Raw genomic sequence first — 24,505 nt, 5'->3', positions numbered from 1 at the left:
GCGTAACTTACAATATATATATATATATAACTTTAGATAAGATCCATTTACATATCATCCGTTTTTCTTTAACAAATGTATATAATCCCTGTTAAAGAATCTTGTTCATTCTCGCGACAATATTAATGCTTGTTATAGCACGAACTCGGATCTTTTTCGATAAACAATTTTCGAAATAGGGAAGCACCGTATTATTTCTTATTATTGCACTTTGCTTTCAACTTCTTTTCGAATTTTTTACATAACAATATATATGAAATCCTTACTCTTATGATTTTGTACATAAGTCACAGTAATTTTTCAACTAACTCCGTTTTTAATCTAAACAAATATATACGTGTTACATACATTTGTTTAAACTAACACAGATACATTTTTTATTTATGTAAAAATATTTCTACATTGATTAATACATGCGGAAGCACCTTGTTTCATTCGCAATTCTTACTATCTTTTTGTATAAATATCTAAAGCTTTTCTCACTTACATCTATTAGGATTGACTTTCATTATATAAGAAACCTGTTCAAATTATGAAAAAGTAAATTAGGAAAATTATTAAATATTTCATTGAAATTTTCGTTATTTTATGTATATCATGTTTGCGTTCGTATAATCGAATAATAAAATATCTTTGCATTAATTACTAGCGCATAAATATAAAAATATATTAAAATAGTTCTCCGATAAAATGTATGCATCCGTTTCGAAATTAATAATTATGCAAGATTGATCATTCTTTTGATACATACACTCAGAATTTAAAAGAATTTTGTTCCATATATATAATACTATAATTATTTCGTTATTGCTATCTATATACATATAAAAGATATATATAAAATTTTATATATTATATATAGTAAAATATTATGCAATAAAATAAACTATAAAAGTACAACATTATAAAAATCAAATAAGTATTCGAAACAATTTAGACATTCATAATAACTCCTTTCTTTTATACTTGCGTCTTTGCGTCCTTTAATATATTTTGTTTACCTACTCTGTTCTGTATTATTTAAAATGCTAGAAATACGGTAAAATGAATCTTCATGCTATCGATGAATCATAATTCGTCGATGGGATAAACTGTTTACTCTTTATCTATTGCAAAGTTACTCTTTATACCACCCGTTTTTGATATCAATTCTATACCATATATTTGCATTGTACCAGGAGTAGCTGCATATTTGCACATGTCGTAGATTGTAAGCGCCGCTATACTCACGGCGGTTAAAGCTTCCATTTCGACACCCGTCTTACCGGTACATCTGACCTCTGATATAATTTCTACACTGTGCAATTCCTCGTTCGATCTTAGACGTACGTTTACGTAAGACAAGGCGAGCGGATGACACAGGGGGATAAGATCGGAAGTACGTTTCGCTGCCATGATACCGGCCAATTGGGCCACCGATAACACGTCGCCCTTCTTCACATTGTTCTCCGCAATCAGATTACTGATAATAGGACCTACCTTGACGAAACCTCTCGCTATTGCCGCGCGTTTACTATCGTTCTTCCATCCGACATCTACCATATTTGCTTTACCGGTCTCATCTATGTGCGATAATGATGAATACATTCTATTACTAGCATTATTTTTAAGGTACATAGGCGTATACGGTAAATATTTATACCGCATCGATGCGACGTTATACATTTTGTACTTGTGCATTTTGTGATAAAATTTTTCTATATGATTATCTGTAAAACATAAATATATTTTAAAATTAATTTTAAATTTCGTTAACTGTACACGTAACTGTACAGTTAACGTAAAGATTTAAAAATTTACGATAACATCTGTACACGTCTCGACAAACCCGATGTATTTTAATATAATTGGTTAAGTAGCATAATCATCAATTAACCTCCGATCAGAATCATTGGCCTATTTTCCATCTGAGTAAGATTGAACATTCCTGAAACACGCAGCAGAGATATAAACATGATCGGTTTGTCGATACTGCTACAGGTTCCATGAAATAAAGGAAAAAGAAAACAAGAAAAGGGATCAGTTAAAATTACTAGGATTTCTTTTACGCGACTTTAAATTTCTTCATCAAATATGGCATTCTTTTCGCCTTAATTAAAATATATATATACCTGCGTGTTGCTTCTTTTTCCGCGACACTGCTCTTCTTATCAAATCCTTAAGTGCGTCTTCTGAAGCTCCATTTCGCAAAGCGTCTCTAAGCGAGACTTCACCTTTTCCTTCAAATAAACATACCTTCAAATTTCCGTCTGCTGTTATTCTTAAGCGATTACACGAATCACAAAAGTGTTGGCTCATGGATGTAATAAATCCAACCTGCCCTACAAATCCTGGCACGTGATAGGCCTATCAAGGGAAACATATGTATCATACATTCTCAATATATTCTCGAATATATAATTCAATTTCAGTATCACAAAACAAACCTTGGATGTATCATTGGGCTGATTCGGCAAAGCTTGGAAATCTGGATATTTTTTTCGGATTATTCTTTTCATCTCGTTGAAAGAAACCATCTTATTTTCTTTCCATTCGTTTCCTTGAAATGGCATATATTCTATGAAACGTATATCGATAGGGCGTTCTTTTGTGAAATCGATAAAATCAATTATTTCATCATCATTCCGTCCTCGCATTATCACACAATTGACCTAGTCACATCAAATATTATAAATATATAGATTACAATTATATAGATATTATATAACAAACTGCACGATATTAAAAATTTATATAATTTATCATAACTTACTTTTACAGGATTATAACCAAGCTGAACAGCAAGATCTATAGAAGCCATAACTCTCATCCAACCTTTCCTGCGACTAAATATCTCGAAGCGCTCCTCCCTCAGAGTGTCCAGTGATATATTCAATGCATCCAATCCTGCTCTTTGGAGAGCTGGCAGCTGACGAGTCAGAGTTAAACCATTAGTTGTGATTGCAATCTGTTCTAAATCTGCCAATTGTTTCAGTTGCTCTAATGCATAAAATTATAAATAAATAAATCATGAAAATATTGAAGTAACATCTCATACCATTAATGTAAAATTAATATTGAGAAATACTTTACCAACAATGTCAACAATATCTTTACGAACTGTGGGCTCACCACCAGTCAAACGTATTTTTCGTACTCCTTCCTTGACAAAAAGATCAGCTATCTGTATTATCTCATCTGTTCTCAAAATATTTTCTTTCTTGGTCAACTTAATGCCTTCCGCAGGCATGCAATATGTACCTGTAATTTCATTGATAGCATAAAGAAAATTGTGCAACTTCTTAAAATATGTATAATTTATAAAGAAACTCACAGCGAAGATTGCAGCGCTCTGTGACAGATATCCTGAGGTATGTATGTTTACGCCCAAATGTATCTGTAAGTATTCCACGCTGTTCATCCTCTTGCAATCTCGTTCTAAGCAGCTGCAACTGTAATAAGCAAGCAAGTTGATGTTACTTTGAACTATGATATTATAATACTTTATGACTTGAGCATAAAAACTTTAAGCGCTAAAAAAAATAGAGACTGTACTCTAGCATATGTAACAATACTTACTCGAGTCGAGATCTCTGCAACTGCGGCATTCTCTGTTGATGCATTTGCAACACCATAAAGTCGCTTGACAAAATTGCACTTTCGAAACATTTATATAATATACACTAAAAGTATATAATGGGAGAGAAGAAAAAAAGAAACAACAAGAGAATCCTTAAAAACGTTACGTCACTTGTAATATGGTCGGCAAAGCTTGTAATATCTTGTAATATTACGTATCCTTTTGTGTATTATTATGCATCCTTCCAGCAAAAAATAATTATATAATCTCCTATTATGATATCTCAATGTTTTTTTTTATGGAAAAATGCTCTGTCACATATCTACCCAATGTGTAATCTTCTGATACGTCAAGGGTAATTAAATCACGTGTTCTTAACGATTCGAAATAATCAGTCATTTTTTGCTTTTTTTCTATATCACAGTTTCAATTATGCCCCATTGAATGTCGTGATATCGATTGATAGTGACCGATATCAACCATCCTTCCATTAGTCCTGATCAATCATCTGTCATGCCTGATGCATATCTGTCACGGTGTCACGTGTATCAGCCAATTCAATAGCAGAAAAACCGCACAGAGAGAAACGTACACGTAGCGTAACGCCCTCGGAAATTGTGTTCAAAGTCAGAAATAGTTAGCCAAACTATTGATGATAATACAGAAGAGTAATCCATGATAATATAGGCTGCGTTCCGATATATTACTGCCACAGTATTGAAAATCTACAGTTTACGTAATGTACATTATATTCAGTACTGGCTGGCACTGGTAGAAATATCGGAAAACGGTATCGATATCGATACGATATCGAACACATAGTATCGATCTTTGCAATTTCAAGATATTTGTCTTTATATTTGTAAATAGTGAAACTAGGGTTAGAAAAGGGATTAAGAGAGAAAAAGAAAAAAAGCGTGATACTATACGTATTCCAAAACGAGACGGATAAAAGAAGAAAAAGAGATTATGTCTCTGTTTCCAGCTTATTCAAGCGATAAAAATGTCGAATCGACAAGTTGTGACAATGCAGGTAATTACATATTTCGAACTTTGATCAATGTTTACATATGAAAATAATTATGAATGAAAAAAAATATTTTAACAAATATAGATCTAGAGAATTTTTCTATTTCGAGATAAATTTATCTTCTGATATACGTGTAACTAATATTATGTTCGTTTTTTTTAAATTTTAGATAATATTTCCAGCAAATGGTTGTCAAATTCGAGTTTTCCAACACAAGAACCAATTAATAAAGAGACTTCTAACTTGTCTTTGTATTCTTCATCCGATGAGTCTTTACATGACATACCTAGTGCAGAAAAACAAGTAAAATTTGAAACAATTTTTTTGGATACAAAGATACATACAAAACAGAAAGAATTGAAAACTGACAAAGCGCAAAAGATGAAGAGGAAAAGACGTACACATGACAGCAAAAGATATAAGCCAAAATATGAACAAGATGTTAAGAATGTATATTTTGAAGACAAGTATAGAGATAAAGGAAATAATAATATAAATACATTCTATCCTAGAGCAAGGCCAGCTTATAAAATTAGTGAAAAATTTATTGGTTTTAATAAGCATAAGCAACCAAAAAAGGATATATTTCACAGATATTATGTCAAAAATATTGATTGTATAGAATTATTAACAAAAAAAAATACAGTTATCACAAGAACAATTGAAAAGGAAACTTCAATTGAAGTTGAAGAGATAAATGAACATGTATCTTCTTGGTGCAAGAACTTAGAAGAGGAACAGAAGTGCAAAATTCGGGAATATAATGAACAACTGGCAGAAAATCCACATAATGTTGAACTTTGGTTACAATATATTAACTTTCAGGTATTAAATAAAATATTTTTTATAAATTTAGAATTTTATAATAATATAATATTATAATTGTAATATTATAATAATAATTTAATATATGACATGTTATGGAAAGTTAAACTTTAATAATATTTTCACATCAATTTCCAGGATATTCTGGTTTACTATCAAAGACACCAATTAGCCAAAGATATACATCGATCTACAGTGCTGAAAAAGTTATCTATTGTTGAGAAAGCACTTGAAAAGAACATAGACTCCAAAGAATTATTAAAATTAAAATTACTTTTCATGACAGAGTTAACACCCTCTGACGAACTGTCAAATCAACTGGAGGCATTAATCAATAAGGATTCAGGAAACATTGTATTGTGGCAACACTTCATTATGGTTACACAAGCTTCAGTAGCAATGTGTACTGTACCACGAGTATTAGATTTGTATTCAAAATGTTTTTGCATTTTGAGACAGCGCGCGAGAACAAATCCTTCTGTCTACGACGCACAATTATTATGTAAGTAGACATTTCATCAATAATTTAATCATTTCTTTTTTGTACTAATTTCTTGCATTTTTGTTTTATCTAGATATGCTATATCAATGTTTAACTTTCTTAAGGCATACAGGATTATGGGAACAAATGTGGGAAACAATACGTCTAAACCTGAATTTAAATCTGAACTTAAATAAAACTAGTTTATCCTTTCGTGGATCTATAGATGAAAAGAAATTAAGTAAGTACATAATATTATGCATTTATAAAATAAAAAAGACTTTTATTAAGTAGAGATTTAAATTGCAGGGAAAATAAACTCGTCAAATTATTTATATCAGATCATTTTATATAATTTAATTTTTTATTTTATTATATATTTTTTTATATAAATTCAATAATGATTGATCTTATATTTAGCAAACAAATGTAATGTGAAAATTGCTATATATATTAATAATAATAACTATATTATATATATATTGGATATATATATATATATATATATCCAATTAGAGAAAATTTCTCAAGAAGAACTTAATGGGAGGGAGGGGGAGTTTCTTTTTTATATTCAAATAATATGCTGTTAGTCATTGTTTCTAATAATAATGTTGAATTTCAGTTGGAATGGAAGAGATGATATTGATGTCACGGCTACCACTTAATCAATTATGGCAAAGGACAGAATCATTACGAGAGAATTGCCATTGGATTAGTGTCAGTAGAGACGAGTTAGAATTGGTTGGAGATTCTCGAAGATTTATTTTACCTGAAGATGTAGCAGATTTTGTACATCCAATTCTCTCTCGTAATTCGAATTTTCAAATGGCTATTTATTCTCTTTTGTGTCTGAAAATACCACTTCTACCTTGTCGTGACTATTATATGAATGCAAGTTAAATCTTACTCAAAAACTTTAACTATATAGCTTTATAAGTAATTGAAAAACATAGAATTATAAGAATTATTTAAGAAAAAATTAAATTATGAAGCATATTTCAAAAATAAGAGATTTATAAAAAAATATTTTATATTTTTATAGGATTTATTATTGAAAGATTTTAATTGGGGAGTAGAGTCTTTGGAAGTATTGCTTCCATTTATGTATCCTATGACAGGTGAAATGGCTGGTCACGACCAAAGAAAAGAATTATTGAAGGATATTCTTGAAAGTCGTTTAACGTCAGGTCCCCAATATCTTAAGTTTCATCCAGCGCAAGAACCATATCTGGATTTTGTACGTAAAATATTCCATACAATCGCGGAAAGTTTACCCTCGCTCCAACGAACGAGTATATATGTTTGGTGGTTGCGATTGGAAAGGCTATTAGTTTCTCTCAACAAAGATGAATCTTTAAAACATGACAATAAGTAAGATTTTTGTATACCTAAATATTTAATAGATTTAAATAAACATGCAAGATAAACATGTGTTTCTTATTACAGAGGAAAAAAACTGAGAACAGCATTGAAAGAGTTTCTAAAAAAAGACGAAAACAGAAATAATTTATATTTCTACAAAGAATATGCCTTAATAGAGTTGGAAATGGGCAGATTCAGTAACTGCATGAATATCCTTGAGACTGCCATTCAATCTCAAGGCACATGCCCTTCTACAATTACTAACAAGTATGAAAGAGCAGCGCTTTTTAACGTGTACAGAACATTTATCGAGACCTTACTCGATATTAGAACATACAACGAATCGCATAGGCAATGGATATTAAGAGTCTTTGGTCAAATGATACCTAGCAAAAACCTAGAAAATCAAGACTCGTTGATAGAAGGATATTTACATTCGTGTGTACAAGACTTTCTGCAAGCTTCTCCTGATGAGATTGAAAAGGATAATTTTTTTCTATCAAACTTACAATGCGACGCGATTGTATGTTATACTTACTTTCTATACATTAAAAATGATGATATTCAAAATGTTATCAAGATATTGAGAAACTGTATCGATCATTCCAAGGATTATCCTTACTTACAAGTACCAAATTAATATTTTATCACAATGTTAATTTTTAGTACTGAGAGATAAACAAATTAAAATAATAATTTTTAAATTGTTACAGGAAATGTTATATGAAAGTCAAATTGCAATTTTGCAATTACATTATGAACGGACTCAGATGTTGGAGGCTGTATTGAAAAAGACTCTAAGTAGAGTTTTAAATATATATCCAAATAACTTTTATGCTCTTTCTGTATTTGCTGGCATAGAGGTAAAAGTATTACAATACTTATTTTAAGATTTTATGAGGAAATTTATAAATTGATCAAGTTACAAACTTATTATTATTGCAGAGTGAATTACCAACCTGGAGATTTAATAGTAGAAGCTCTGAAATTAAATTATGGCGAGCCTTTGCGATGTGTCTAGCCGCTCGCAGACGTATTAGTCTTTTAATGAAACTTGATCATCCTGATGCAGTAAATGCTGCATTGAATAAGCTATTATCGTTTCATTTAACACTTTCTAAGTAAGTGAGAAATAGAATTTTGTAACATTCAAATTATTAAGTGATTTGTGAATAAAATCACTTTTATATTATATATACAGAATGTTTCAAAAAGGCTGGGCTGGCTATATGTTGTCATGTTCTTTTCACCAAATAAACAAAAAAGTTCCTATAAAATATCCCAAAACACTTTGTTAAAAAATTAATATCAAATTAAGATTAAAGAAATAAATTTTGATGTTCACACAATCCATACAAATATTATTGAATATATTTATTAAATAATGAATAAATTATGTTATCTTAACTTGACATTAACTTTTTAACAAAGCATTTTAGATGTTTGACTTTTTTGTTTATTTTATTAAGAACTTGACTATATATAGCTACCTCAATCTTTTTGAAATACCCAGCGTATCTTTTATATATATACAAAAAAAAAATATATATATATAATACACACACACACACACACACATTTGTTGCATAGTATTTTAACATAAAATTGTTTTCAGGATACCATCAATCAGATGTTGCCCGTTATTGTGGAGACTGTATATGTTCTTGCTTCGAGAACATAATTTGTGCGAGAAGAAGGGGGAAGAAATTTATCACGAGAGCGTCACGCAGTGTCCATGGGCAAGAAGCATTTACATAGATGCAGCTGAAGTAGCACCTCAACTTCTTACACAGATTCAAGATTTGATACGCGAGAAAGAATTAAGACTGCATGTCACACCTGAAGAATTGGATATTCTGCGCGGATAATTTAATTATTTAATAGCTAGGAGAAACGGTATATATAAAAAGATTTAATATTTACTATTTTATATAAATTTCTTATTATAATAAGTTTATTATTTATAAAAGTATTGCAATTGTAAACTTGTACAGTACATAAATTAAAAATATTTGAGAATAGCGAATGTATATATATAAATCTTTTTTCCAATATACAAAATAAGAATCACAATAAAATATAAAGTGCAATTTGATTCACTACTCCACATATAAAAACAAAATATTGTCATATTTAGAATGTTATATATATATTAAAATATGTATGCAACACATATATGATGTAAATATATTATATTTTATTTATATCATGAGCATATATATCAAGAGACATGATAGTGCCTCTATACACCATATAATATGTAAGACGCCCAATTACAAGTACCTTAGATTATTTATTGGTTCTCAATAATAATTGGGTCAATCAAGTTCCTAAAATAAGTTTAATCAATAAATTGGATCTTAAATATAAGAAAAATATCTTCATTATTGCTCCATTCTGAACAGAGGTATATAGGACAAAAATCTCAAAATTAAAAATGTTGTATTAAGAACTTTCGTCGTCAATATTATCGTTTTTATAATTTTCTCATTTATACATATATACATAGAAAAATTCTTGTATAATGCTAACAATCCGAGTGATGTTTAGATCTGGAAGTCAGTGGCTAGATAGAGATTAATTATAGAGAGTAAAAGAAACTATATAAGCGTTTTTTTAAAACAAACTGAAAAGGTCATGTGATTTTGAATCAAGTGTATCGTTTTCTTACAACAATCAGTAATAATATTCTACAAACACACATATTTTTTCCAATAACAAAACTAACCTGAAATTAACGGTGTTACGCGGCATTATATGCGTATTTTTTAATATAACAATAACAATATAAAATGTTTTTACAAAAAAAAAATGAAAAAAGTATATTGATTACTAATTATAGTATTGCTAATTTTCTAATCACATTTATTATATACATTTTATTAGTGTTATGAAAATCCTGTAATAAACATCACATACATATTTCTTAATAGATGGATTTGAAAGCTACAGTTATTTCTGGAGAAGCTCCAGAGTCTGATGATGATGCATCATCGATCATTGCCACTGTATGTCATGTATCGCTCTGTTATGTTCCATAATTTTTATTTTTTTAATTTAATGAATAATAAAATTTATCATCCATACATTTTATTACATGTATAGGGTTTAGGATTTCCCTCTATGCGAGCACCATCAACTTATTGTGGTACTATAATCTCTGGTGAAGCACCAGAATCTGATGACGGTGAGTTTATTGAATATTTTTATTGACAAAATTTAGATAATGTACAATGTGAAAATCTTTTTATTTCTTAGATTTAACAAGCTTAAGTAGTATTAGTGGAGCGATGGATGCCATGGCTTGCCCTCCTTATACAGATCTTAAGATAGCAAAATCTAAAAGAAGTTCTATCAAATACAATAGTTTACTTCACAAAAAATTACGTAAGTGACTTAACGATCATAATATTTTTAAATTTATTTTATATTTTTTTTCCTATATTTATAGGAATATTATATAAAGTATTGCAAACCATTACGTATATTACATCTTATGTTTAATAGGATGTTCAAAATTGACAAGTATTTTACTTTTGTTAACATTCTTTTATTAATATTACAGTAGTATAATATGTGCATAACTGACTAAACAGTATTACATGTTTGTGTGTGGAATATTGATAACTTAATTCTTTGGTGATCTGTATTTCTATCATAACTCAATTTCGATTTATTGCATCTAAAATTCGATCGTGCATAATTATAGTTTTTTTCTAATTTACACTGTACAAACAATTTCCTTACAAGTTCTTATGAAACAGCATTTATGAAAAACATTAAATTATACCTCAAAAAACAAAATTGACGTACATATATATGTACTATTTATTAATTTTGAACATTGTTTAAATTGACATATCTTAAACTTGAACAGACGAATGCAATGAAACTTTGGATAGAGACATTCTGCAAATGACCGAGGGCACGATCGCAAACAGCGTTCAAGATTTATCAACTGTTAATCGACAATTACTGAGAAGTGAACTGGTATTGCAAGAGGCTGTTTGTCAATTACGTAACGCATCCAGTCGGATAAAAGATACCTCCCACGCTCTACATCAACTTATAAACGACAACTTCTTGAATTCTATTAAAACTTAATTCTTCTAAAATTATTAGTGCGTTTTTTTATTCTTAAAATTTACTTGATAACGATGAGTAATATGGCATGTGTTAATATAGAACATGCTATTTTCGTGATACCGCGCATTAGATGCGGGTATGAAAGAGACGCGCAAGATCCTCTTTATGATCGGAGATATTATTTGAGCATTAATCGATTTTTCCTTTAACTCTGGCAGTATTATTTAATGTGTCCTTGTTATATACTTTCTAACACATCTTCATTCATTTTGAGAAAGTTTTGTATCAACTTCAATTCATTATAAACTAATCACTTCAATTCATTATAAACTAATACCCTAAGATCGATTTGTGGAACCGAAAATATTGCACCTGATTTAACATGATATATCCGATCGATAACAACAAATAGTTTAATATTGGTTGTTGCGCTTTTCATTTCCGTGAATTTAAATGCGGCGGTGGTATATGTGCATTCCGATGTAAATATATGTATAATGTGGTTAATGTATATATGCATAGGAAATATAATAATTATATTACAAATATCAAGGAACACACGTTACGATATATTGAAAAGGCATTTCTGCAAAGAATAGACATACACCTTTTTATTACGGTTTTAAAAAAATGTAAGTATTATGTAATTTTATTTTCATAATTTGTAACTTTCGAGAATCACATGAATATAAATATGACATTGCTTTTGTTAGATTATGTTATATAATCCTTTAATTATGGAATAATATTTAATATCTATAGCTATGTGTATGTATAATCTTGCTAGAAATACCTATTTCTTTACTGCAAATTTTCTTGTTTTTGTTTTTTTATCAAATAGCACAATTTTGCTTGGTATCAAAGGGCTGATATCGACTTTTTTTGTTGTCGCTATTACGTCGCTAATGTTAGTGTACAATGAATTAGTGATTTTATGGGGATGGTTTTCGTTTTCTCTATAAATTCAGTCTTAAATATTCCATCAATCTTCGTTGAACTAAATCTCGGTATGACAGTATCTAAGTACAAAAATCTCATAAACGAAACACCTTCTGTTAAAACTTGATATGGCAACGCGGCGACGGAATATCCACTTCAAAAAAATGTTATTTATACACAGCTTTCTTTCTTAAATGTATATTCAGATAAGTTAGCAGCTAAATTGCGCGTGTATATAATTCTGTCGGTATAGCAAGGTATTTTACATCATATTAAAGCAATTCCATACGCTCACTAAAGGATGTAAAGTATTGCCAAAGCATAGTTGTGCCACTGAATTGTATATATAGATTATAGATTAAAAAAATTCTACAAAAAACTTAGGACTATATTATTTTTCCTCTATATGAGACAAAACTTCTATGATTATTATTATTTTTATTTTAATTATACTAAATTCCCGAGAGCGAATAATAAGTTATTTGTATTTAATTTCTGTACAGTGTTTTCTTTTGTCTCTGCGATTCTTCTTGTTCTTCATACGAACGAGAGAGAATATGAGATCTTCATCATCGATATATGTGTCAGTTTTGTTAATTAATACTTGTGTTTTTTTACACTCTATTATTATAAATAAAAATTTTAATGGGCTCAATTCCAGAATAGGATTAAAGTTTGTTGCAGTTGGCGACCTTTATAGAATATGCGACGTCGCACTCTATACATATTAGCCAATGTGAGGGCGCCCACCCCCCACATGGCCTACGCTCGCTCCATCTCACCACCACTTGCATACATCTGAAGAAGGGCCATAGATTCTTGTGCTTGTCGTTTCTCCGCCAGAAATCTACCGGAAGCTTCCTTCAGCTGCTCAAGGAAAAGTCTACAACGAAATTGAAAAAAACAAATTAATAATAGTATTTCTTTTCTCTTTGTTTTTTAAGATAATTATACTTGGAAGAATTCTGTAATTATTTATTATTTACCTATCAGGCACTATATCAGCTAAACTGTCAGGATCCATATCGCTAAGTAATTCCAGGTCGTTTCCTCCAAGAAGCGAGATATGCGATGGATCGCCATGTAACGACGATACCAAAGGCTCTATAGGCATTCGCCGCCGTCGAATTTTATCAGTCCTTGAACCACCTTCCGCATCCACATCATCTACAACGATATAACGGGACGCCGTTTTGCTACTCCCCGCGGCGATCCATTTTTGATCACCATGTAACACCATCAAGCTTGTATTTCTTTCTAATGTGGCGAAATATTCTTCGTCATCTACTTCTGTCCCTGAAAGGAAAATCAAAGGAAATCATCAATGCATAAAAAAATATCTCTATTTATTATAAAGACAGTCAGTTATTGGTTGAATAATTCTTTATGGTATGCATATTTATATTATAGATTTTATTATTATATTATATAGATTATATTATATTATAGACGTAAATTATAAAAAATTAATAATTTAAAAAATATATAAAAAATTATAAGTATCTAATGTGTACATGTTAAAAATTAATAATTGTACATGTTGCAGCATAAATATTCTCTCACCATCCTGCTCGAGTACAATTGTCAGATCTGCGTCCACGGGTAATGCCAGACGATTGCGTGCGATGTTGGTCAGCTCTTTCAGCGACGAAGCGGTGATGCCCTTTCTTCGCTCCCTAGTGTGATCGACTATCTTGTAAGGATTGCCCATTCCCTGCGTGATTCCCGCTGTATCTGACATTTTTCCTCGCGGGCGGCGAACGAGAGCAAATATTAACTTCGCTGATCGCTAGTAATTCCCGTTTCGTATCGCACAATACTGGGACCTCTACGCCCTGTGATAAACACAACCGTCTAATCGGAAAAGATTTACTTTCTCGGAGAAAATTGACTGCTACTAAGGCCTGATTCTCGTTGCACATCAATTAGTCGATGATGCTTCGACAGTGTGACGATAAGTTTGAATGATTTCGTCGCGCGTCCGATGATGATAGAGAGGAGGGAGAATACGCCCTTATGCGAGATGTAACAGTCTTGTACGATGAACACTGTATACAAACACGCTGTTTTATTAACGTCAATGAGATAAAGATATCCCCTTGACAAAGATGCGCTAGGCGACGCCAGCTGTTTGACCAATGATTTTTCGAATTAAAAAGTTGTATCACACTTGGAAGAAACAATCAAGTATGAAAGGGCAGTGCTCAGGATTGCGTTGGATCGACCTGGTAGACTAACAAATATTTGAACGAGACTCGAGACTATGTTGGTATATTTGTTAAACAATTCACAGATAAAAAATCGGCAGAAGGCAGCGGCAACGACAATTGTGCGGCGCGATGGAAAGAGAAAGAGAAAGAGAGAGAAAGAGTATATGCGGTGCCTCGAGTGACCGAACTGACCGTGTGTCAACCCAACACTGGGTCAACGGTGCAACTACCCTTTCTATTTATACCCCCTGTAGACTCTCCCGCAGGTATATACGCGCGAGCGAGAGACACCCCGACACAGCATCTATCCCACCCACCTATCTACCCGTCCAACCCTCTGTCCCCTGTGGCATCCCCCATACAGAAATCAATAATCTACCCCTACTCCGCACGAACACGCTCATTTTTTCATCACAGCGCCGAGACGAGAAATTTATAAAAATACCTATACATTGATAAAGAGGACAATCTCCGGATGCAAAAACATTGATGAGATAATTCATGACACGTGCCACACACACACACACACACACACACACACACACACAATCGATCCCATTTCTTTGAACTTGAAAAAGGCGATTAAAAATAAAAATGTTTCTGTGATATTTTGATACATGGAATTCAGATAATGTGCGATTTAGTGGAAAGATACTTTATGGAAGAATTAGAATATTTAATCTAAAAAAAAAAAGAGAGAAACATTTTGAGAAGACCCTTTTTATTATTTTGCAATGTTGAAGTATTTTAATATAAAGAATATAATATACACGTGTCTGTGATTTTCTATAACAATTTCAAATGCAATAAAGAAAGAAAAAATTTTATAATTTTTAATTTATTATTTCAATGATAAATAACCAATGCAATTATAAATGCAATATTCATATTATATTATTATTATATTATATATTATACAACACACACACACACACACACACACACACACACACACACACACACACACACACACACTATACGATATGTACATGTACATATAGTACATATATTGTGTGCAATATATATTTTATGGTATATTATTTATTACAAACGATATATAGTCTATTACATGAAAAAATTATTAACTATTATTTATAGAACATACTTTATATAAATTCCTATTTTTTATTACATTAAATACATAAATTTTATCTATTTACACATTATAAAAAACTTGTATTAATAATTTAATATAATATTGATTATTAAAAATATATCGAGTATTAATTACTTGATTATAAATTCGATACAAATATTTTAATTTGCTAGAATTTTTAAACTTAGGATACAGCACTGTAGTTAAATTTAGATCAGTGAGACTAGACACTGTTTTAAGTTTAAAGTTAGCTCAGACATAGCCCAGTTAGGGCTCCTAGGTGAGCCACAGAATCCATTCGAATGGAGTCAATCATATTTGACTAGGATTTTGATTTAAAATCTGTATAAAAAAATGCCATCATCGAGTGGAAATAAAGAGTCCGACGACAGTCAGACATGGGAGTTAGCAGAACGGTGTTTACTACCCATTGCATTTTCACATGCAATTGCAGTCATCCTGGCAACTATATTGAATACTTTTGGGATTTCACAAACATCTAGCTTTGTGCTCTTTTTGTTGCTATTAGTTATATCTATAGGATCTACATTGTTCTACCATAATCTAAAGGTAAGATATTTGTAATGTAGTTTTCCGATACAAGCAATTATAATATTTATTTTTTTAAGCAAATTTAAATTACAATAGTATATTTACCTCCCTCCCTCTCTCTCTCTCTCTCTTTCCCCTTCTTTTGTAATAATATTATAACAAATTTTTAATTGATATGTGAAAAAGCAAATTATAACTCATTTTGATTTTCGGTATTGTAAGATACATATGTCACACTTATGTAGTAATAAAATTGTCTTTCTCAACCTTTCATAATGTCAGCTACATTCGCGAATATTCAAAAGCTCAAAGGCCTTCTCTATATCGGAATTTGTACGGATTTTCGCATCATGCCTGATTGAAAACTTTGACCTTCTTTCATAACACTGTATCAATGCACTTATCATTATTGCATACTTCCTGTTTTACACTTTTTTACAAAGGACTCTAAGAGCATCATCGTCCGCGCTCAATGATTTTAAAGTATTATGAAATTCCATTATCAGATTATGATTTAATAAGTTAGACGTGTTTTTAAATATACATAATACATAGTTTACTCGATGCAACAGGTTACTACAGCAGGAAAAGCAGTGCTAATCACAGGTTGCGATTCGCGAGTCGGATATGCTTTAGCTAAACAACTGGATGACTTAGTAATATATATATATATATATATATATATATGTGAAATGTGAAATATTTTGAAAATTGAATATAATTCAAAGCCAATATCTATATAGCTTTTCTTCTTTTAAGGGCTTTACTGTATTTGCTGGATTCACTAATAAAGCTGACAATGAAGAGATCATGCAACAATTGAAAAATGATACTTCCGGAAGATTGCATGCATTACAATTGGATGTCACCAACGAATGTGATATACATTCAACTTTCCTTTATGTCAACGAAAACTTGCCCGATGGAGCTCCTGGTATATCACCATATCTCTTAAAATCTCACAAGATTATAAACCTTTGATGTGTAATGGAGATTACATCCTACGTCATTATACTGCTATATGTTATTTCAGGATTATGGGCACTCGTGCATGCTGCTGCCTGGGTAACTCTTGGAGAATGCGAGTGGGTGCCCCCATCTGTTCTCAAGCGAAGCATAGATATCAACTTCATTGGCCTAGCACGTTTAACTCAGGTACTCTAAGCATCACAAATGTCAAAAGGTAAGAGAAACCTATGATATAATGAAATAATGCTCTTTTACTTTCTCCATAATAGGTATTTCTACCCTTGGTCAGGAGGTCGAAGGGTCGAATTGTTCTCGTCAGCAGCCTCTTGGCACGAATACCAAGTCGTGTTCGAGGCATTTATTGCGCGCTTAAGGTAGATTTTCTTTGTTGATTATATCGTACCTTATCTATTTGTATAATCATGAAACTAAAAGTGTTAATAAAGCTTGTGAGTAGCTTCATAGAAGATTATAAATATATCTTAGGCCGCTATAGAAGCTTGGGGCTCTTGCTTAAGATTGGAGATGCGGAGATGGGGTGTGGATGTTGTAATTGTCGAAACTGGAGAATACGTGTCTGGTAATGCATGGCTAAAGGACAATACTGCATTGTTAGAGCAAGCTAGAGATATGTGGACTCAATTGGATCCCCAAACTCGTAAGGAATATGGTCAAGAGTTGTTTCAGGCGGAAATGTTGGCTTTAGAAAAGTACACTCAGGGACCAGAAGCAGATTTAACCGCTGTTACGAGAACCTTAACAGATGCTGTGGTAAAGACTTTCCCAATGCGACGGTATACACCTGTAATGCGCAGTGAAAGAATGCAAGCATTGTGTAACCATTATCTGCCAAAATCAATTTATGACATATTGTATGAAAATTAAATATATCTCCTGTGCAATATATATATATATATATATATATATATATATATATATATATATATATTGACAAACCAATGCTTAGAATATATTTGGAGATACTTTTTGAGAATAAATGACACTATAATAAGTCTTACGTAAAACAGAAATAAGGCAAAAACTTTTATAGCAGATTATATAATTATCTAAAACACTGCCTATGTAAAATAGCTGCAGCGAAACACTGTGCAAATGTAATAAAGTTAATAAATATATAAAATTACAAAATTTATACAAATATAAAGTTTTAATATTTAGAATTAATATATAAAAACTATCATACACAAGTAGTTATATACCTTAATGTACACAAGCTATAATTATTTTGCAAATATATATTTATAATATACATTTAGTACATAAATTTTTAGAATTAATATAACATAATATATTGATAATTTCTTTTTAACATTGCATTTTAGAAAAAGTTATGAAACAGTACATATGCAAAATTGAATAGCTGAAAGTTTATAATCGTGATACAATATAATTTGAATAGAGAGAGAGAGAGAGAAAGAAAATAGCCTTTAACAATCATCATTTTTGATTTCAATTAAAAAAAGAAAGAAGAGGAACATAATGTATATATATATATATATATATATATATATATATATATATATATATATATAATTATATTTAATAAAATAGATAATAGAAAAAAGAATAAGATAGAGAATAAGCATATAAATATAAATAATATGAAAAACTAACCAGCATTAATTACGCACTATACACACTTACACACTGACATCAAACTCCCGAAAATCGACATGCACTTGTGTCATTGTTAACCAATGACATTTGAGATAAAAGAGAATCGTGCAATTAAATCTCTATTACCATTGGTTGGTTTACCCTCGTTATATCGGCGTTTTTTGGTTCCACTAACATCGACCAATGGGAAGTGAGTCCATGCGCAAGTGCACAAAACTATACGAAATGGACGCGAGTCCATCAGTCCACCCTCCACCGTGCAATTTCGTATGTGTTCTCAATCAAATTATTTTCATAATTTGCAAAGCAAGTGTCAAAACATTCGCATGAATTACCGGCTATATAGTGTAGCCACATCTACTTCGTTGTAGCTATTTCTTGAAAGCTGATTTGCACTGAAATCGGAGATACGATAAAATTACTTGTCGAGCAAGCTCCGTAATACAAAATGGCATTGCCACAGAATTACAAACAAGTCGCAATGGCTACATCGAACATCGTAGCCTCTAATCGTAAGTAATAATTGATTTTTTCTCCTGAGACATAAAGTCGATTGTTTGAAATTGAGACACTTAAATTATAATGTTTTTATATCTTGTTGTAGAACGTATAAGAGCATCCGGTGGGAGTTCAAGTAGTTCAACAAATAGTGTATGTAGATATTACTACGATGAAATATATTTATTGGATATTTATATTTAAGAATTAAATTTTTAAATTGCCATAACTTTGTTCACTTTTAGAAAGATACTCAGAGTCCATTTGTACAGACTCCTCATAGCCATCCAGGATTTATACCGCAGAAGGTTGGAAAGAACACTAATGTATGTATTTAATATATATATATATATGATTGATATAAATTAAAATATTTGTGTGTGTGTGTGTTATATGAGAGATATAAACAATATTATATCAATTTAACAGCAATATTGTATCAATATTGTATAAAATTAATGAAAAGATTGATTTTATTGTAATATTGATGATTTTTATTGTTAGGCTGACTCTCGTATGCCAAAACCACCTAAACCACCAGAGAAACCCCTTATGCCATATATGAGATATAGCAGAAAGGTATGGGATCAAGTAAAGGCTCAGAATCCTGAGTTAAAATTATGGGAAATAGGCAAAATTATTGGGCAAATGTGGAGAGATTTGCCAGAAGAAGATAAAACAGAATTTATCGAGGAGTATGAAGCTGAGAAGGTGCAAATGCATCCTATTATGATTTTATATTCCATAATTTGATATTCATATACATATTATTGCATTTACTTAATCATAGGTGGAATATGAAAAAAGCTTGAAGACTTATCACAATTCGCCTGCATACTTAGCTTATATTGCAGCTAAAAATCGTGGAAAGTCTGGTAGGTATATACAATGAATATAATTCTAAGACTTATGATAAAAACTAGGTATGTGTAATAATGAAATTATTTTCTAATATTAAAATATTTTTGAATCTTTTTGCAGCATTGTGTGCAGCACAACAAAGTAATGATGATCGAGAAAGTCATGAACGTTCATCAGGCAGCAGTAAAAGTCAAGCGGCTCAAGATAGGAGGATTGATATTTTACCAGCAGAAGATGACGATGGTACATAAGAAAATATTTGCGATTATTATTATAAATTATATGTATATTTGTTTTACATATAACTTCCATTTGATTTGTAGATCAAGATGATGGATACTCTGTGAAACATGTAGCATATTCGCGTTATACGAGAAATCATCGACTTATTAATGAGATCTTTAGTGATACTGTTGTCCCAGATGTTCGTTCTGTAGTTACTACTCAAAGAATGCAGGTTTTACGACGTCAAGTACAATCTTTAACAATGCATCAGGTAATTAATACGCTCATGCACATATATAATGTTTTATAATAACTTAAACTAAAATATGTCTTGAACACATTTCAGAAAAAACTTGAAGCCGAACTGCAACAAATTGAAGAGAAATTTGAGGCAAAAAAACGTAAATTCATAGAAACCAGTGAAATATTTCAAGAAGAATTGAAAAAGGTATAGGAAACTTTTCTTTTTAAATTAGTAAAATTTTATAAAATATTTTCACTTTCTCTTTCAGCATTGTAAACCAGCAGTAGATGAAGAAACATTTAACAAAATGGTAGAACGGCAATATGAAGCTCTTAGACGAGAGAGACTAAAAGGAACAGAAGAAAATCGTTCGGATGGACCGGCATCTAGCGAATCAACTCCAAACTCTACTCCGACTCCGACTCCTGCGTCACTTAACGACGAGACCCAACCTGATGTAAAATAATATTAAATCATATTCATATAAAAAATCAATATTATATAAATATATTTTCACATGTTCACAGATTTCTGATAATGATTCGATCGAAAAGAAATCCGGCAGCATTGATAAACCTAATATTGAAATGAACAAGAAAATGTCACCTCCATACATCGAAAATAAGACCGAGGCACTGCCTGCTGTGCAAATAAATGCTAATCAACAACATACTGGGCCCAACTCTGGAATGTACTGCAATAACATAGTCAATCCGATTCAACAACATCCGCATCAGCAACAGACGCAAACGCCGCAACATCCGCCGCCGCCATCACTGCAACATCAACCATCGCCTCCTCAGCAACAGCATCAGCCTTCTCCAATGACGCAGCAGCATCAACCACCGCCCCAGCAGCATCAGCCACTATCTGTTTCACAACATCAGGCGCCGCCGTCTCTGCAACCGCAGCCACCGCAACAACCACCGCAATCGCAGCAGCAACAATCATCAGCCCCGCCAGTGCTGACGCCTCAACAACCAACCACAACAGTCACAGCAGCAGCGGCTGCAGTTGCGGCAGTAGTCGCAAGTGCAAATGCGACTGCGAATTCCACACCGCCAAATATGCCGCCAGTGTCCGCACCGGCGGTACCTATCCAGCACAATCCTCATCAGCAGGGAATGCTGGCGAATCATTCGATGCCACCGCATCAGACGGCGCAAGGTTCTCAGGGCACGCAGATTCTGCCGCCGCAGGGCCCAAATCCGCACACTCCGCAAATGATGCCACCCAATCAAGCTTACGGCCAACAGCCGTACCAATCAGGATCTGGCCCTCAACAACCGCAGAATGTTCCGCTAGCTCCGAGGCCACCACATCCCAGTTACAGCTATTCCCAGCAACAGCCATACCATCAACCTTATCCGCAGTACGCTCATCCATATTATCATCAACCATATTCGCAGTACTCGCCCCATCCGATGGGTCGTCCCCATGGCCACGGTCCTCATAGTCCGCATAATCCACATTATCATCCTCAATCACCTCACACGATTGCTGCTGAAAGTAACACCAATACCAACGTTACTGGCGGCTCTGCAGCCACCGCGGGTTCTGCACCCGCTCCTGACACCAATAATCCTACTTCATATTCTTCACCTGCAGGACACTGTGAGAGCGAACGTTCTGGTTCGTCGGAGAATCAGGAAGGTCAGGTAGATATTAAATCAGGATCCACTTAAATATTGTTTATTTTACAATGATTCCGAATTTCCATCAACATATACTTGACTATTCCTCTCTATATTCTTATGTTGCCTCAACGAACTTTCAACATAATCTTTCTATTTATACAATAAAAATGTAATGATAATTCTTAGCTTTATTATAGCCTGCACATACCATGGATACACGATGTTGTACTGTTCCACATAAAACAATTGTATTGCGAGGTAAAATGAATAGGAGAACATCGTACACAGAAAATGCTCTCTGATTATATCTTCGATTCATAGTATAATCAGTCTTATTTCACTGGTTTCATTTGCCAAAGTCCATCGTTTAAATAATGACAATTTTCGATGCCTATTCCCTTGTTTACTTTGGCACTGCAAATCATGATGTAATATCTAAATAATACATATTAAAAATGAATATTCAAAAAAGAAAGAAATTATTTTGACTTACATGTCTTCCGTCGATAATGTTGTAATTCCAACAGCTAGCGCATGTTGTTTGCCCTCTGCCATAACAGCCTATGTATCTTAAGTTAAGGATTCATATATCTCTTGATGTGTAATAAAACAGTTAAAACATAATAAGATATTTATATGATCGATTTTAAATTTGAAGGATACAACAACAGTTCCTTTCTCCACAGTCATCATCTTTGCACCTTTTGATGTTAAACCGGGACACATTATATTGGCACCACTAAGAACAAACCTAATGGCACCTTTGTCAACTTGCTGCATTGGCAGGAAGAATGGATCTGACAATATATGATTTATAATAGTATAAAAATAAATTTATGACAGTATCTTTTATCTCCTATTCAATTAATTAGTAAACAAACTTACACTTGTGTAGTAACTTTAAAGTAGGCATCCAGGGACCTTCACGGTGGCGAAAAAATAACAGATCTCCCGCTGCATTCACTATGATCTCTATGTGGTCGTGACTGATGATATAAAGGCAAAATGTATTAAATTCTAGATAAATCTTAGCGTAGCTGATAACTCACCATTTTACGATGCGGAAAGCGTCTTTCTTTGGTATTATAACGTCTATATGACTATCCAGATGAGGATAGAGCTCAAGGAGTTTCGAACGAATCCCCTTTTGCACAGACGATTTTAATTGCTGAACACCAGAAACGCTGTCCTTCTCATCAAACCTAATAAAAAATAACGAGGAAATAACGTTTAATTAACGAATAATTAAATGATGTTAAATATCTCGTACACTATAACAGAAATTATTTCAGCGTTTCCTAAGTTTATCAAAACTGACATTTGGCAAAATGCTGATTATTTTTATAACATGGAATATCTAAATTGTTTAATATATGTATAGTATTCAAAAATATATTTTCGCCTCTATGTCAGATATTGCAGAGAAGCTGGGGTACCAACGACTGACACAAAAGAACACACATACTTTTTAAACATTTTCTTGGTTTTCTGTGATATACCACCGCTTTGGAACGACGCATCCAATATCCAATTAATCGATCATCCACGTCGAAACGTTAATTGTTTCGGATGCTAGACACACTTTTTCAACAATGTACACCTATGACAACGTGCGTGCAAAAAATGATGAGGTTAAGGCCGCGTTCCGATGTTCACTACCAGTAGTGCCACTACTGAAAATCTATAGTGTATGTGACGTAAACTATATTAGTGAATTATAACTGTGTATGTGCTTACGCATTATACATATATATACCATAGGATGACACACACGACTATCGTGTGCAAGGCTTATTTAGGATTTTTTTTAATTACATAACATAAAGTATCTATGCAAAAAAATAGCCTTTCACATATGGACAAAGAATACTGCATTCTCTATAAATTTGATTGATCGATTTCTTTGTATAAATTATGCATCAGCTATATGCATAAGATGAACGAAACCTTTATGAGAAACAATGACAACTCTTCTCGATGACGCTTTTCAATAATACAAAAGAATTTTCTATATAGGAGACTTTAATTAAAAGAAGAAAGAATCATTTTTTTTAATATTGAGATTTGTATAATTATATGTTATATATAGTTATAATTTTTAGATTTTAAATGATAAACAATTGGTTTTTATTTCTTATATTAAATTTCAAAAAACAAAAGTAATAATTTTTACTTGAATATCATTAGTTTTATATAAAAAACGTTGAATATTGAATTTTTTAAAAAACAAATTTTTTTGCTAAAGAAAGAATTCTAAATTTATCAAAGATAAGAATAGATAAAAAAATCTAAT

General features: G+C 31.9%; 7 protein-coding genes and 1 long non-coding RNA gene across 15 annotated transcripts in view; 5 read left to right on the top strand and 3 right to left on the bottom strand.

Annotated features, from left to right (window-relative positions):
* The window catches only part of LOC138935354 (uncharacterized), a 236,201-nt gene extending 232,946 nt beyond the window's left edge, over positions 1 to 3,255 (top strand). Inside the window, exon 4 of the long non-coding RNA XR_011447235.1 lies at positions 2,761 to 3,255. This is a non-coding gene — a long non-coding RNA (uncharacterized lncRNA). The remainder of the gene's footprint in view (positions 1 to 2,760) is intronic.
* Positions 4 to 4,185, bottom strand: Mocs1 (Molybdenum cofactor synthesis 1). The gene is made up of 8 exons (XM_070299813.1): positions 3,559 to 4,185; positions 3,314 to 3,431; positions 3,073 to 3,240; positions 2,753 to 2,979; positions 2,427 to 2,651; positions 2,112 to 2,346; positions 1,877 to 1,927; positions 4 to 1,709 (listed from the first exon to the last, which is right to left on the bottom strand). Exons 1-8 carry the CDS (start codon positions 3,646 to 3,648, stop codon positions 1,096 to 1,098), a joined length of 1,728 nt encoding a protein of 575 aa, XP_070155914.1. The 5' UTR covers positions 3,649 to 4,185; the 3' UTR covers positions 4 to 1,095.
* A 120-nt stretch (positions 4,186 to 4,305) lies between these two features.
* LOC138935341 (nuclear exosome regulator NRDE2) lies at positions 4,306 to 9,352 on the top strand. The gene is made up of 10 exons (XM_070299810.1): positions 4,306 to 4,592; positions 4,759 to 5,414; positions 5,553 to 5,916; positions 5,990 to 6,136; positions 6,518 to 6,786; positions 6,938 to 7,266; positions 7,342 to 7,885; positions 7,971 to 8,120; positions 8,203 to 8,378; positions 8,873 to 9,352. Exons 1-10 carry the CDS (start codon positions 4,529 to 4,531, stop codon positions 9,123 to 9,125), a joined length of 2,952 nt encoding a protein of 983 aa, XP_070155911.1. The 5' UTR covers positions 4,306 to 4,528; the 3' UTR covers positions 9,126 to 9,352.
* Positions 9,353 to 9,603: 251 nt separating this feature from the next.
* On the top strand, positions 9,604 to 12,730 carry LOC138935352 (biogenesis of lysosome-related organelles complex 1 subunit 3). Of its 5 annotated transcripts, none has more exons than XM_070299830.1 (5): positions 9,604 to 9,664; positions 10,191 to 10,265; positions 10,363 to 10,444; positions 10,516 to 10,644; positions 11,135 to 12,730. In XM_070299830.1, the coding sequence occupies exons 2-5, from the start codon at positions 10,191 to 10,193 to the stop codon at positions 11,359 to 11,361; spliced, it is 513 nt and encodes a 170-aa protein (XP_070155931.1). In that variant the 5' UTR covers positions 9,604 to 9,664; the 3' UTR covers positions 11,362 to 12,730. The 5 variants fall into 5 exon arrangements, with proteins under 5 accessions (XP_070155931.1, XP_070155928.1, XP_070155927.1 ...); XM_070299827.1 differs by lacking the exon at positions 9,604 to 9,664 and adding an exon at positions 9,782 to 9,847; XM_070299826.1 differs by lacking the exon at positions 9,604 to 9,664 and adding an exon at positions 9,782 to 9,891.
* Positions 10,833 to 18,791, bottom strand: LOC138935349 (DNA fragmentation factor subunit alpha). Of its 3 annotated transcripts, none has more exons than XM_070299822.1 (4): positions 18,745 to 18,791; positions 13,846 to 14,117; positions 13,269 to 13,578; positions 10,833 to 13,165 (listed from the first exon to the last, which is right to left on the bottom strand). In XM_070299822.1, exons 2-4 carry the CDS (start codon positions 14,021 to 14,023, stop codon positions 13,045 to 13,047), a joined length of 609 nt encoding a protein of 202 aa, XP_070155923.1. In that variant the 5' UTR covers positions 14,024 to 14,117; positions 18,745 to 18,791; the 3' UTR covers positions 10,833 to 13,044. The 3 variants fall into 3 exon arrangements, with proteins under 3 accessions (XP_070155923.1, XP_070155922.1, XP_070155921.1); XM_070299821.1 differs by having other exon boundaries at positions 13,846 to 14,330; positions 18,745 to 18,789; XM_070299820.1 differs by lacking the exon at positions 18,745 to 18,791 and having other exon boundaries at positions 13,846 to 15,616.
* On the top strand, positions 15,812 to 18,214 carry LOC138935345 (D-beta-hydroxybutyrate dehydrogenase, mitochondrial). The gene is made up of 6 exons (XM_070299814.1): positions 15,812 to 16,158; positions 16,713 to 16,796; positions 16,900 to 17,074; positions 17,174 to 17,295; positions 17,379 to 17,483; positions 17,596 to 18,214. Exons 1-6 carry the CDS (start codon positions 15,943 to 15,945, stop codon positions 17,992 to 17,994), a joined length of 1,101 nt encoding a protein of 366 aa, XP_070155915.1. The 5' UTR covers positions 15,812 to 15,942; the 3' UTR covers positions 17,995 to 18,214.
* A 186-nt stretch (positions 18,792 to 18,977) lies between the features above and the next one.
* Positions 18,978 to 23,032, top strand: LOC138935343 (uncharacterized). The gene is made up of 10 exons (XM_070299812.1): positions 18,978 to 19,259; positions 19,352 to 19,398; positions 19,491 to 19,571; positions 19,750 to 19,956; positions 20,036 to 20,120; positions 20,227 to 20,349; positions 20,430 to 20,602; positions 20,678 to 20,779; positions 20,844 to 21,032; positions 21,103 to 23,032. The coding sequence occupies exons 1-10, from the start codon at positions 19,196 to 19,198 to the stop codon at positions 22,258 to 22,260; spliced, it is 2,229 nt and encodes a 742-aa protein (XP_070155913.1). The 5' UTR covers positions 18,978 to 19,195; the 3' UTR covers positions 22,261 to 23,032.
* Mcts1 (malignant T-cell-amplified sequence 1 homolog) lies at positions 22,249 to 23,947 on the bottom strand. Of its 2 annotated transcripts, none has more exons than XM_070299823.1 (6): positions 23,678 to 23,947; positions 23,262 to 23,414; positions 23,098 to 23,198; positions 22,876 to 23,009; positions 22,706 to 22,773; positions 22,249 to 22,647 (listed from the first exon to the last, which is right to left on the bottom strand). In XM_070299823.1, exons 1-6 carry the CDS (start codon positions 23,686 to 23,688, stop codon positions 22,545 to 22,547), a joined length of 570 nt encoding a protein of 189 aa, XP_070155924.1. In that variant the 5' UTR covers positions 23,689 to 23,947; the 3' UTR covers positions 22,249 to 22,544. The 2 variants fall into 2 exon arrangements, with proteins under 2 accessions (XP_070155924.1, XP_070155925.1); XM_070299824.1 differs by having other exon boundaries at positions 22,253 to 22,626; positions 23,678 to 23,931.
* Positions 23,948 to 24,505: the final 558 nt, after the last annotated feature.

The sequence above is a fragment of the Polyergus mexicanus genome, unplaced genomic scaffold (genome assembly GCF_030449975.1).
Source record: "Polyergus mexicanus isolate NDT 795.1 unplaced genomic scaffold, iyPolMexi1.0 SCAF_8, whole genome shotgun sequence".
NCBI classification, from domain to species: domain Eukaryota; kingdom Metazoa; phylum Arthropoda; class Insecta; order Hymenoptera; family Formicidae; genus Polyergus; species Polyergus mexicanus.
The sequence above is the reverse complement of the archived record's forward strand: the minus strand, read 5'-3'. Positions and strand labels throughout refer to the sequence as shown.

Bases quoted from the DNA above. Each gene is read 5' to 3' on its own strand.
- LOC138935352 (XM_070299830.1), top strand. From the start codon at position 10,191: ATGGATTTGAAAGCTACAGTTATTTCTGGAGAAGCTCCAGAGTCTGAT. The intron at 10,445-10,515 runs GTGAGTTTATTG...TTTATTTCTTAG, and splicing joins AGCACCAGAATCTGATGACG to ATTTAACAAGCTTAAGTAGT. The intron at 10,645-11,134 runs GTAAGTGACTTA...AAACTTGAACAG, and splicing joins TTTACTTCACAAAAAATTAC to ACGAATGCAATGAAACTTTG.
- LOC138935343 (XM_070299812.1), top strand. From the start codon at position 19,196: ATGGCATTGCCACAGAATTACAAACAAGTCGCAATGGCTACATCGAAC. The intron at 19,957-20,035 runs GTGCAAATGCAT...ACTTAATCATAG, and splicing joins AGGAGTATGAAGCTGAGAAG to GTGGAATATGAAAAAAGCTT. The intron at 21,033-21,102 runs GTAAAATAATAT...ACATGTTCACAG, and splicing joins ACGACGAGACCCAACCTGAT to ATTTCTGATAATGATTCGAT.
- LOC138935349 (XM_070299822.1), bottom strand. From the start codon at position 14,023: ATGTCAGATACAGCGGGAATCACGCAGGGAATGGGCAATCCTTACAAG. The intron at 13,579-13,845 runs GTGAGAGAATAT...TTTTCCTTTCAG, and splicing joins AATTGTACTCGAGCAGGATG to GGACAGAAGTAGATGACGAA. The intron at 13,166-13,268 runs GTAAATAATAAA...ATTTCGTTGTAG, and splicing joins GCTGATATAGTGCCTGATAG to ACTTTTCCTTGAGCAGCTGA.
- Mcts1 (XM_070299823.1), bottom strand. The intron at 23,199-23,261 runs GTGAGTTATCAG...TTATATCATCAG, and splicing joins GCTTTCCGCATCGTAAAATG to TCACGACCACATAGAGATCA. The intron at 22,774-22,875 runs GTATCCTTCAAA...TAAGATACATAG, and splicing joins TGGAGAAAGGAACTGTTGTT to GCTGTTATGGCAGAGGGCAA.
- LOC138935345 (XM_070299814.1), top strand. From the start codon at position 15,943: ATGCCATCATCGAGTGGAAATAAAGAGTCCGACGACAGTCAGACATGG. The intron at 16,797-16,899 runs GTAATATATATA...TCTTCTTTTAAG, and splicing joins CTAAACAACTGGATGACTTA to GGCTTTACTGTATTTGCTGG. The intron at 17,484-17,595 runs GTAGATTTTCTT...AATATATCTTAG, and splicing joins GCATTTATTGCGCGCTTAAG to GCCGCTATAGAAGCTTGGGG.
- Mocs1 (XM_070299813.1), bottom strand. From the start codon at position 3,648: ATGTTTCGAAAGTGCAATTTTGTCAAGCGACTTTATGGTGTTGCAAAT. The intron at 1,928-2,111 runs GTATATATATAT...TGCGTGTTTCAG, and splicing joins GAAAAAGAAGCAACACGCAG to GAATGTTCAATCTTACTCAG. The intron at 1,710-1,876 runs GTTAATTGATGA...TATGTTTTACAG, and splicing joins GCCAATGATTCTGATCGGAG to ATAATCATATAGAAAAATTT.
- LOC138935341 (XM_070299810.1), top strand. From the start codon at position 4,529: ATGTCTCTGTTTCCAGCTTATTCAAGCGATAAAAATGTCGAATCGACA. The intron at 4,593-4,758 runs GTAATTACATAT...TTTAAATTTTAG, and splicing joins GACAAGTTGTGACAATGCAG to ATAATATTTCCAGCAAATGG. The intron at 5,917-5,989 runs GTAAGTAGACAT...TGTTTTATCTAG, and splicing joins CTACGACGCACAATTATTAT to ATATGCTATATCAATGTTTA.